Source organism: Mastigoproctus giganteus, chromosome 4, assembly GCF_048544385.1.
Source record: "Mastigoproctus giganteus isolate SK-2022 chromosome 4, ASM4854438v1, whole genome shotgun sequence".
In the NCBI taxonomy this organism is placed as follows: domain Eukaryota; kingdom Metazoa; phylum Arthropoda; class Arachnida; order Uropygi; family Thelyphonidae; genus Mastigoproctus; species Mastigoproctus giganteus.
The window spans coordinates 21,662,848-21,676,103 of NC_143578.1; the positions used below are offsets into that span (position 1 = coordinate 21,662,848).

Here is a 13,256-nt window from a genome sequence, read left to right on the forward strand (position 1 = left end):
TAAAAAATTATAATTATATAATAGTAAATAATTTTTTTATTAATTAGGATTGAGAAAATGACTCAAGATTTAAGCTTATGTAGCTTAAATTCTTGCTACCCCCCACCAAAAAAAAAAAAAAGAAGCCAATTATAACTAATGTAACCTTCACTCATATCATTTACCTATTAAGTAAATAAGGCCATGGTCAGGCCACATCTTGAGTACTGTATACAGGTCTGGAGGACTCACTTTAGGAAGGATGTAGATCTGCTGGAACGGGTGCAGAGAAGGGCAGCTAGACTGGTAAAGGAAACAAGGGTGCTCTTACATAGAAAGGCTTTAGTTCTGCAAATTGCAGTGTCCAAAAATAGGCACCTGCGGGGAGATCTGATGGAGATGTTTGAAACCTTGAGTGGATTGAGTAAGCTGAATGTTAATGGCATTCTTCCACTTGCTGAGGCTACACACATGGGTGTAAATTCAAGTTGAGGAAGGATGGTTGCAGTTTAGATGTGCAAAAGTTTGCCTTGAGACAGCAGGTGGTTGATTGTTGGAAAAGGCTTCCATCTGTGTTTGTGCTCCTGCAAAAGTGAGCTAAATGGATGGTTTCTAATGAATCTGCTCCAACATTTTTATGTTGTCTGAATCAGCGAGTTATGTTCATCACATCCATCAAGAAAGAAGAGGTTTTGGAAAGATAGTTTTCATGCTATAACGAATGAAATTTATGTTTCCTTTCTACAAGGCATCTCAGATCGTTCCGTAGGCGCCCCAGAAGCTGGGAAGTATCAACGAAAGGATTACTCCCTCGCAGTATAACCAAGGTCAGTCACTTTACTGTTTTCGTCCGATAATAGCACGCAAGGTCACCTGCCATTGTTCTTACGAAGAGGATTGAGCCTTTCAAAAGACCCTCTGCTAGTTAATCTGCAGTGGTGTGAAATCCAGAACTGTTGTTTAAATTTAGGAATGTTGTTAGGAATGCCTGTTACTTAAATTAGGAATCTACTAAGCATATCTTTAAAATTCGCTCTTTGAATGAATTGTAATGAATTCTGAAGAATTTTAACTAAAGTTCACGGTTACGTTTAGTGCAAAATTATTTCAGATAGCAATAATTCTGTGTTGTATATCTGATATTTTGTATATTCATATTTTGTATATTGTATATTTTTTATTGTTTAATCTCAAAAGAAATTCTGTGTACTTATTGTTAATTACAATGGCTCCGCAAGTGCAAATTATTTTCCAATTGTTTAAAAAACAAATGCAAAGACTTCCTTCAATGCAGTGCGGAATGCGGTCTTGTGTACTGCATCAAATGCATAGATATGTCAACTGCGAACTGGAAAAAGATGTCACACGCAGCGATCAACTCGTGGAAGGGCCCTTGTTGCATAAATCACAGGCAATCAGAGAAAAAGCAGATGAAACATGAAAATAACTTAGGCTCCAGCCCAGCTGATCCCTCAAGCCTTCCTGACGGTGTACCTCAGGGTTTCAACTGTCCTTCATCGTCAATGGATACTCAGCAGAGTGGGTTATCGGAGGCCATACCTCATGACGTGGCATCAGAGCAGACAAATCGCTCCTTCTCTCACCTCCTTAACCAAGAAATTTCACAAGATGAAAATCCAAATGAGCTGACCACAAAACTCATTTTTCAATCTTGGACACTCACAAATCCATGATGGTCTCTCTTCTTGATGAAACTAAAAAAATCAGATTGGAAAACGTGCAATTGCATGAATTTAATTATATTTTACTAAATAAACTTTTGGATTTGACAGATCTTATTCAAAACTCCAGCAGATCATTAAGTCCTACATACAATTGGACGAAACCCATGGAAAATTCCACTTTCCAGCCAACCCCTGCTCCTGTTGCAGAAGCCACTTACGCATCTATTATAAAGCAACCTCCATACCCTCCAGTATATGCTCCTACCCTCAGTCAGTCTCAGAAAACATCTAAGGATGTCATAGACATTCAAATCCACTCCTAGAAGATGTCATTTCCTCTAGGCGGCAGACAGATCTCATTGGAAGACAGCAGAATCTATCTGCCTCTAAAAAATGCCAAGAAGAGCAGGACAAACCAGATCGGACCTTTACGTAAGGGAAAGGGGATAGTATTAAATACACCAGCTGCTGTTGCAGATGAACTCAACAGTTATTTTGCATCGATATTTACAAATGAAAAGCCTTTTGTGGCAATGAGAAATTGTGGGAGCAAAGTTAAAAAATATGTAATTAATGATATTGAAAGATTATTTAATGAAAAAACTTTCGAGCCTACAGGCCAGTAAGGCTCCTGGAGTTGATGGAATATACCCTATAATCTTAAGGGAGGCGGCAAGCGAGTGCATTGAACCATTGAGGCTAATTATGCAAGCATTACTAGACTCTGGGGAGATTCCCTTGGATTGGAAAAGTGCAAATGTATCTCCCATACATAAGGGTGGCTCTAAAAGTGAAGTTGGAAATTATCGACCTGTCAGTCTGACTTCAGTAGTAGGGAAAATCATGGAGGCAATGATCAAGGGTGGAATTCAGGATCATTTGGATCGAATTGAAATTCTCAAGGATAACTCAGCATCGTTTTGTAAAGGGAAAATCATGTTTAACAAATCTGGTTCGCTATTTCGAAAGGGTCACTCACGAGCTGGATTTAGGGAATAATTTCGACATTGTTTATTTAGATTTCAGCAAAGCTTTTGACTCAGTCCCACATGAGCGGTTGCTTTATAAGCTGGAACAGGTTGGAATCACTGGGAAAATCCTTAGATGGATAGAAGGATGGCTTCAGGGCAGGAGGCAGAGGGTTGTGATAAATGGCTATTCCTCAGATTGGGTTGATGTAAGAAGTGGGGTTCCCCAAGGATCAGTATTAGGACCACTGTTGTTTTTAATTTTCATAAACGACATTGATGAAGGGATAGAGGGCGTGATGTCTAAATTTGCAGATGATGTTAAAATTGGTAGAGTAGTTAATGATCACTGTCAAGCTGAGCTTCTTCAGAGAGACCTAGATAGACTTCAGGAATGGACAGAAAAATGGCAGCTGTGCTTTAATCCAACAAAGTGTAAGGTATTACACCTGGGAAACAGTAATCCCAAAAAAACTTATTCACTTGGTGGAGTTCAGCTAAACCCAGTACTGGAGGAAAGGGACTTGGGTGTTACGATACGGTCAGACATGAAATTCTCTGAGCATTGTAAACAGGTTGCAAGGAAGGCCCATGGTGTCCTATCGATGATCTATCGAACTTTTGCAAGTAGAGATAGGGATGTGATAATCCCATTATATAAGGCTTATGTTAGACCACACTTGGAATACTGTGTTCAAGTATGGAGACCGCACCTAAAGAAAGACATCGAGCTTCTTGAAAGGGTGCAAAGAAGGGTAACTCGCCTGGTGAGATCGGCAAAAGGGCATCCTTATGAAGAAAGACTTCGAATATGTGGGTTGCAGAGTTTGGAAACTAGACACCTTAGAGGAGATTCGATTGAGGTGTTTAAGGCTCTGAGAGGCATCAGTAAAATGAATGAGGACAAAATTTTCAAGATTATAAATGATGCTAGAACTAGGGGACATAAATTCAAGTTACGGGGGGGGGAAATGTTTAGATTGGACTGCAGAAAGTTTTATTTTAGTCAGCAAGTTATAAATTACTGGAATAAGTTGCCTTCATGGGTGGTAGAGGCCGACAGTTTGGGGAAATTCAAAGGTCATCTGGATAGTACTTTCGGGTAAGGGAAGCGCATAGGATGATAGGTTTAATTTCCTTTTTTTTTTTTTTTTTTATTAATTATTATTATTTAGTTATTTATTTATTTATTTTTTTTTGTTTTTATCATTGTTTTGTTCGGATTTTTTTTTTTTTTTTTTTTCTTTTGGCTGGTGCAGCATAAGCCATAGGCTTTCTTGCACCATGCAGCCGTTACTAATACTAATCACACAGGCAGATGTTGACATCCTCGTCCTGTTGTGGGAACAGCCGCCAACTCTACAATCAGAGCAATTCTCAGAACCAAAAGTTCGACCAAGGGTATTTTTGTCTCAAGACTCGAACCCCAACTCTGTGATAGAGAAGTAGAGCAGCACATCAGAATGCAGCAGCAGATAGAAACAAAGACAATAAAAATGATTTCTAAACATGAGCCGTACAGCTCTTTCTACATTCAATGCCAGCAAACAGGCTGATGAATTACTGAAGGACCACTATTAGCCTGTGGGAACTATCATTCGGCCTTTCTACAGACGACCCCCTGTTCCTGGCCCTAGGTTACCAGCTATTGACTTAGCTACCGAAACAAGTGAGCATGAATGACAATCCATGTGTTTTTCAGATATTCAGAAATCTCTACAGGAAATAACATCTACAAATGATTCATCTGTCTCTTCAGCCTACCAGAATTTCAATGGCACTAACTCTTGTGAAAACATCTTTCTACCCTGTCACTTGCCAACAATTAAGCCAAACAACTTATGCCTTACTGCAGCATCAAAAGATGCAATTACTGTATTCTATATGAACGCACGCAGTCTTGTAAAACATAATGATGAAATCCTCACTCAACTGACATCATGGAATCTGCATCCAGACCTGATGGTTTTTACTGAGACCTGGTTCTCTCCTGAGGTTTCAATCCAAATTCCAGACTACTCTCTTTTTCAAATTTGCAGAGGTGATTCAAAATGTGGTGGAGTTGCTATTTATGTTCATAGTCATCTGCAATGCTCTGCCTTTCCTATCTCAAATCTGCCTGATCGAGCTTGTGAACTCACTTTTATCCGCATTGCCTCTTTGGTGATCGGGTGTCTATACTGACCTCCCTCACCTTCAGTTAACAGCTTCCTTGTAACTCTTGACAACACTCTCTCTCATTTCACAATCAAATTCCTAAGCCTTCTACTGATTGGTGACTAATATTAACATTCTTAAAGCTCTTCCTCTCAGGTGCAAGACCTCCTAGATGTCATTACTTCAAATGGTTTCTTTGTTCTTACTGATGGAGATATCCCGACTAGAATGGGAGAGTCCCACAATTCCCTTCTTGACTTTGCAATTGGGGAATGCTTTCTCACGTATGCAATACTTGATACAACTCTTTTGGATCATCGTCCCATCTTAATGGTAATGGAAAATGAAATAAATGAAGCAGAGATCATGCACACTTTCAAATCTGTCACTCCAGACTCTCTCAATCAGCTTTGTCATGACCTGCAGCAGTCAACGTGGGATGGAATGCTTGCTACAAGTGATCCTGAAATTGCAACTAACTGCTTTTTTAAGCATATCCTAAGTAGCTATGAAAAACACGTGTCATATATCAGGAGCCCAGGGAATAAAAAGGCCACCAGGACAAGAGGGAAAATATGTCCGTTCATCTCAAACAAGATTTGTAATATGTTAAAGAAAAGAGATAACCTTGCAAGAATTGCGAGAGCAACAGGAATCGAGGCAGATAAAATTAAATACACAACATACAGAAACAAAGTCACTGACTGCATTCAGTCAGAGAAAAGAAAATACTATAGTTCTCAACTTACAGGTATCATAACAAGCAAGAAAAAATGGACAGTTTTGAACAAACTGTTACCAGGAAGGAAACTGAAATCACGAAGCTACGTTGGAGATGTAGCTGAAAACGAGGTACTCATTTCAGATGACGAGCTAAAAGCTACTGCCTTCTGTAACCACCTCCAAGTACTCAATCAGAAACTCTTTTTTTCTCGTTCCTCTCTCCGATCAAGAGATTTTAGAATCAGGGAATCAATTGAAAGAAAAGGGAGCCCCTGGTTTTGATGAAATATCTTTGTCTCTGCTGAAAAAAGTCCTTAGTTCAATTCTTACACCACTGAAGTATATATTCAATCTCTCCTTTCAATCTGGTAAATTCCCTTCTCAATTCAAAAAAGCAATAATCATCCCTATTCCAAAAAGAAACCACTGTAACTCCATCAACTTTCACCCAATAGCTCTACTCTCAGTTTTTGCAAAATTATTCGAAAAAATTCTTCATAGCAGACTCATGGGTTTTCTTGAAGAAAATCAGCTCATCCATCAACAACAGTATGCTTATCGCTCTAAAAGATCCCCTGATCTTGCAATTGTTGACTTCTGCTCAAGGATCATTGATAGTCTTGAAAAAGGTCATTATGCTATAGCACTGTTTCTTGACTTATCTAAAGCTTTTGATTGCATAAGCCATACTATTCTACTTAACAATTCTTCTCAATTCAAAAAAGCAATAACCTTGGCTTGAGAGGGAAAATTAACCTTCTCCTTGAAGACTACCTTACCTATCGGCCGTTTGTCATAAGAACAAATCAATCATACTCCGACATCTTATTTCTCCAGGGGAGTACCTCAAGGCTCACTTGGACCTATCCTATTTGTTCTTTACATCGATGAATTTCTCTCTCTTCTTCCATCTTCTTACCTAGTAGCGTATGCCGATGATATTTCCATCCTAATCACAGATAAAGACCCTAATGAGCTTCAACTCAAAATCTCTGCCTTGCTTTCTGTGATGCATAATTGTCTTCAAAAGAATCAGCTTATACTGAATCCAGAAAAATCAAAATATATGGTGTTTAGAACGAAAAACAAACCACTAAATATTGATTTAGACGTAACATACAAAGAAAAACAACCTTAAAGGGTGAATGAAACCAAGTTTCTCGGAATCTGGCTAGATGATAAGCTAAGTTGGGTAAAACAAATGATAACCCTACGAAAGAAAACTTCGTCACTAGCGAGAATACTCACCAGGGCTTCTGCCTGGGTGTCTCCTTCTTTTCTCAGACAAGTATTCCTTTCTTTAATTCAGCCGCACCTCACCTATGGAATTATCTCATGGGGTACCACCAGCCAAGAAAACCTTGAAAGAATCAACTCCATTCTCAGTCGATGCGTTCGTTCAATTTTGGGCCTTCCCTGGAATGCATCGGTTAGTTCGAGATACAAAGAAATGAGACTCCTAAGCATCTACCAGCATTTGCAGAAAGCCGAGGCGATCCTTGTTTACAATGCTACGAAGACAGCAGACTTTCCCCCTCTCTTCATTTCCTTTTTCATAACCACAGATGAAGAAGAAATATCATGAAATCTAAGAAATGAAGCCAACCTGAAGATTCCACTTTTCAGAAAAGTATAAAATAAAGAGGTGCTAAAATCTGGAACAAACTTCCTGCAAAAATCAAAAATGTCACTTCACTAAATCAATTCAAGAAACTACTAATTGAACACATCACTAGGGATGTCTGATTCAAATTACCTTCCACTCAACTCCTGGATTTTAAAAACACCAACATGGAAATAATGCACAAATGTTAAAGGAAGCAGTTGGCAAATAGTTTGTAAATTTCTGTGCATGTATCTCATCATTTTTCTTTTCTCTCCTCATTTAATTGTAAAAATGTTCACAATGATGTTATAAGTAGTGATACTTTTCGAAGTCTTCTGTAAAGAAATGTACAAAAAACTCCAATTTATTTATGTCTTTCCTGTTGAACATTACCTGTACAATTTCAGCACTGTACATTTTTCAATTGTATATTTGTATATTCATAATTTTTTAAGGGAACACCCCCTAAAAAGCCATTGGCTTATGTGTTCTCCCTCCCTTTTTGCTGTTATCTCCCAAAAAAGTGTAACATAAAATAGGGATAAATAAATTATTATTATTATCTGTTGTTGTTGGTTGTTGGGAATTTAGGAGCATTAGCAACTAAGGCCATATTGCTGCGGGATATGCGATGGTCATTCCCTGACCTTTTCGCATCCTCCGTATTTGGTTGTGACGGGCTCGAACCCCGTCTAATCAAGAAGCATGTGCTATGCACTGCTGCTCCTTCCAACCTGGCTACGGAGGTGCCCTTATCTGTTGTAGTGGAAGTGGATGAATAAATTCAAGGAAGTACTAAACAAATTTTGGAGGGTACGGATGGTACTGTGTAGGTTTTTTTTTTTTCGCTGATGCTATATAAGCTTGCTTTCTTGCATTATTTACTACTACATTTACTAGACAAACATTTGGAGTGATAGGTGAAATGGGAAGATGTTTTTTTTTTTGTTTTTTTTTTGGCTGATGCTCTATAAACCTGCTTTCTCACATCATATGCCTCTGCTAATGCTAATTTAGATGACCTTCTAATCTCCACAAGAGGAGGTGGGAATTTATTTCGACAGTCAATTGCTCTTTGAAAGAAAAATTTCAGACATCTGTTCTACAATTATCTCCTCTGTTTGAATTTATATTCCATAGTGTGTGTTATATGATTAAGAGTAAAGACGCACTTGGCATTTAATTTACTCATTAGTTCACCTTAGATGCACGAAAACTGGGAATCTGACACTAAAAAACTTGCACATTTAAAGAACTCAATCTTACATGATAAGAAAGCTCCTTTGTAACCAGCCTTGTCAATCTTCTCTCTACTCTTTTCCACAACTTTCATAAAATGGGGTTTTCAAGCCTGTAGGAAATATTCAAGATTAATTTGTTCTAATGTATTGTTTCACACTAAAAAGTTATATCTATTTTTACACTGTTTTGCGATTAAAAAAAAAAAAAAATCACTAAATGGTAAAAAAAAGTTGTGTTCACCTTAAAACCATATTCACCATAAGTTCTTAGCACACACTCTGAACTATTCCAAGAGTTGCAGTGTATATGATAAGAACTATATAATTTTATAACACAGTGCATATGAAAATGAGTTAATGTTTAAATGATTAACTCATTTTCATTTACATCACATTTTTACAATTTTTATTAATTTACCTATAATAGTTTATGATATATACTCTTTATAATCCAGAATTTGTTTAGACCTTGAAATATGCTGAGCTGAACTTTAATTAATTAGTATTCATATATATTTTAGGCAATAACACGATCAGTGCAGATGCTGGACCACATTCCACCGTATGACACGCACAAAATTGGTGTGGTGTATGTAGGACCAGGACAGGTTAGAATATTTTTAATTTAAAGTATTTATTTTATTTATTTTTTTCTCTTGTGAATAATATGTTGCTATTATAGCAGAACCTAATTTTATACTCAGACAGTGTTTATTAATTTAAAACACACACACACACTGTGAAAATAAAAAAGATTATAAATTGATGGGGGGGGGAGTTTATACTTTTCAGAGATAAGAAGACCCCCCCTGCTAATGACACTGGAAAATCAAAAACTAAGCAAGTTATAAAACAAATGACTTTTGTCAAATCTGTGAAGATTTTTTTGCTGCTTCCAGGAGGGTGGCTGTTTCAAAGCTGATTGGCACCTTATCATTGGAAAGCTGGGCATTTGAAATAATGTAGATAACACTAGGAATCAAAGGAAAACATCAAATGTATATTGTACTGGGCAGAACCATTCAAATTTCAAAATTAAAAGTAAATAAAGAAGAATGAAACTCATTACTCAAGCACTTTGTATCATACTTACACTTTGCCCCTACTAGTGAGAGCCTTGGAAAAATAAACTGCTAAATTTATTAACTACTGTTTACTACATCTATAAATGAATAAAATTACAAATCAATAGTAAGGTTGTAGTTTCGCTCTGCATTAGCAAAACCCACACAGTTCACTTTCTAAATACTTGTGCTTTGTTCCTCTTGTACACTACATCTGCTTCCTAGTGGATTTCAGTTAACAACTTAAAGGACTATGTTGTTTTGCCTCTACATTTGTTTTAGTGCATTTTTGTCAAGCTAGTCTTATTGTTGGACTGATGCTGTTTTCAAGGAAAGCTATAATTGCTTGTTTTATGTTTGAGTTATTATACAGGGTGTCTCAAAAATATTGGTACAAACATTTAGGGGAGGTAGATAACATCTAAAGGAATGTGAATTACATAGGAACCCATAACTGGAAACGTCATGGGAAAGTAGTAGTAGCAGAGGCACAAGAAGCAGAAATGACACAAGACAGTAATCAGTGGCAAACATTTATTTGACATAATATTAACAATGGAGTACGAGATGGATGCATTTCATAATGTTACAACAGATGCTCGAAGGTTCCACCATGAAACGTGATGCATGCGTGACACCGACGCAGCATGGATTGGCGGACACGGTCGAACACACCTGGAGTTTCTTTGACAGTAACAGCAGTGCAGATGAGTCTCGCCACGAGATCCATTTCCGTCTCCACAGGCGATTCATACACGATAGATTCGAGGCCCCCCACAGAAAGAAATCAAGGCTCAATAAATCAGGTGAGCGTGGGGGCGGGGCCAGGCAACGGGTCCACCACGGCCAATCCATTGACGCCCAAAGCGCCTGTTCAAATGGTCACAAACACACCTTCCATAATGGGCAGGCGCCCCGTCATGTTGAAACCAAATGTTGCATCTCACATTTGCTAGAACATCGTCAAGTAACCCTGGTAGAACTTGTTCAAGAAAGATCCAATATTTAGCAGAGTTCATGCGGGATGGTAACAGGTATGGGCCGACTAAGTCACCGGCCATACCTGCCCACACATTTATTGCAAAGCGATGTTGTGCCGAGGGCGCACACCATGTGGGCCCTCTGCTAATCCATACACTAGGAGCATGTCTGCCAGCTCACAGTTCGTATATTGATGCATTCTCTTCGTGCCATGACTACTGCTTGAATGAGTAAATGAGAAATTTTCCCTCTCGCAAACTGATGAACAGCGCCGTGTACCGACTTAGTGACTTTTCCGGTTATGGGTTCCTGTGCGATTCACTTCACATTCCTTTAGATGTTACCTACCTCCCCTAAACGTTTGTACCAATATTTTTGAGACACCCTGTATAAAATGGTTTCTTGTCAGTTTTTATTTATTTTACAAAATGTATGTCATGGATGATGTTTCCAGTCACAGTTTATGAGTACATATTGGAGAATAATAAGAAATGAATATAGGCATTCAAGCAGTTAGATATAAAATATAGGTAAAAGTACGTGTGTGCGCGTGCATGCATGCATGTGTGTGCACATGTACCAATAATAGAATAAATGAAAATGCAAAAAAAAATAGAAAGCATAATACATAATTAACATTATCTTTCATGAATCAGCAGTGACAAATACTGATGATACCAATACATATGGCAAATCCCACTTATAGCACTTTAAAGGGGAATCCCCCCCCCCTAACTTTGGGGCTATTTTCCATTTGGCACCTTACCTTTTTTGCATGATATAAAAGGAATGAAATTTTAAAAAGATTTATTACACTAAACATATCTTGAGTAATGTAAAAATTATGAACTTTTATTAAGATAGTAATAATGCTGTCATTAATAAAATTTACTGATGCCATGTTGAACACACACAAAAATGGCACTGATTACTGTACCAGCAAGGAAAGTGAACTATTAATGATGAATTTAAAAAAAAATAGCTGAGGAGAGCATGCAAATGCAATAAGTGGGTGGACACCAAGTTGTAAAGAGCAGTCTTTCTATCTTCAAAGCTTTGGGTTAAATATGAAATAAATAAATAAATCACAGTCATTAAAGTTCTTTCCAGTTTTTTTTATACTAGCTTAAATAAAAAAAAAATAAAAATAAAAACATTCCTGTCAATACTAATGTTTTAATCTCCTTTTTCTTTTTCAGACTTTTTTTCCCTTGAAGTTCTCTCATTTGTGTTATCTCTTCTCTCAACCATACATGCACAGACACATGCCCACAAATAAATGTGCATTTTTATTTCATGCATGGATATAAACTCAGTAATACTAATTCTCTTTGCTACAGTGTGATTTTAAAAAAATAGTGCTCATTAACCTTTTTATGCAAAACTTGCATGATTTCTTTACAGCAAAATACAATTTTCAAATGAGGATTTTGGAAATTGACAAATGGCATTGTATTGGGGTTTTTTTTTTTTTTGGTGGTGCTTTTAAAACTAGGAGAGATGGAGGATGCATTTGAATGTAGCAAGATTTAACCTGTGAACCCTGAATAACGTTTGCCAATGATTTAGTAAACATCTATATAGATTGAAGATTTTAAATTTTCCCTTTTGTTGTAGACAAAATTGTCCACTATGTCACTAGGATGGCTAATGGTTTCCACTCTTTCTATAAACCAGTTATTATAACAGATTTTACAATAATCACCCTTTGTTTATATTTATTAATGAACTTATTCAATTCCAGACAGAAATCTATATGAAAATTTTCAAATCTGCAAAAGAAAAAAGAAAAAGCTGGTCAAAATATATATTTATTTCAGTCAAAATATATATATATTTCATTATATATATATATATATATATATATAAAAAAAAATTCTTGTTTATACTCAGGCATGACCACCAGGTCAGTGGAGTCTACAATAAATCAATCAATACATACAAATGTTAATCTTATTTAGCAGTCACGGGCTTGAACCCCAGTCCACTCAGAGAGTGTGTACTAGTGCACCCATGCGAAGGCGCCTCCATAGCCGGGTGGGCAGGAGCAGCAGTGCATAGCACACGCTTCTTGATTAGACTGCGGTTCGAGCACGTGACCACCAAATACGGAGGATGCGGAAAGGTCAGGAAGTGACCACCGCATATCCCCGGAGCAATATGGCCTTAGTTTGTAATGCTCCTAAAAATCAAATAACAACAATTAACAGCATCCATGCTCCTGACCACTAGGCTATGTCAGATTGATGTCACACTATTATATAAATAATAAAAATAAATTTTATATACTAGTATATTTATTTAATATTTCATTGACGATGTTGTATATGAATCAGTGTTTTTCCATTGGGTTTTATTTCACATAAAAACACTTCTAGAAATAATTTACTCCAAGGCAAATTAATTTCATCGTGCAATTTGGTCAGATTATGGAGGCATTTTGATTGCTGAGTGCAGTTAGCAGGTTGATATTATGGTTATTACCTGGCTGAATGCAATTGTCAGTACCTGGCCTATATCTAGATTGGACTTGCACATTATGGCTTTAGTTGCCCATGCTCCATAAAAAACATAAATCAATTTATCAATCAACCTATATCTAGAAACAACCTAATTACTCTTTTTAGACACCAAAGTTATACCGTATTTTCCCATGTATAAGACGCACCTGAATTTTGGGGCCCAAAATTTGAAAAAAAATATATTACATAAAGTTATTGAACTCAAGTTTTATTCATCATAAAATTCATACAACTCCTCATCACTGTCAAAACTCCCATCCATTAGCTTGTCCTCATCTGCGTCTGATGACGAATCACTGTCTTCATATATTCTCAAACTTCTCCTATAGT

General features: G+C 37.1%; 1 protein-coding gene across 2 annotated transcripts in view; it reads left to right on the forward strand.

Annotated features, from left to right (window-relative positions):
- gig (TSC complex subunit tuberin) overlaps positions 1 to 13,256 on the forward strand; it is a 613,633-nt gene that overhangs the window by 546,505 nt on the left and 53,872 nt on the right. For both annotated transcript variants that reach the window (XM_090372592.1, XM_090372593.1), the window contains exon 36: positions 8,881 to 8,967. In XM_090372592.1, the coding sequence (XP_090228718.1) occupies positions 8,881 to 8,967 (87 nt within the window). The remainder of the gene's footprint in view (positions 1 to 8,880; positions 8,968 to 13,256) is intronic.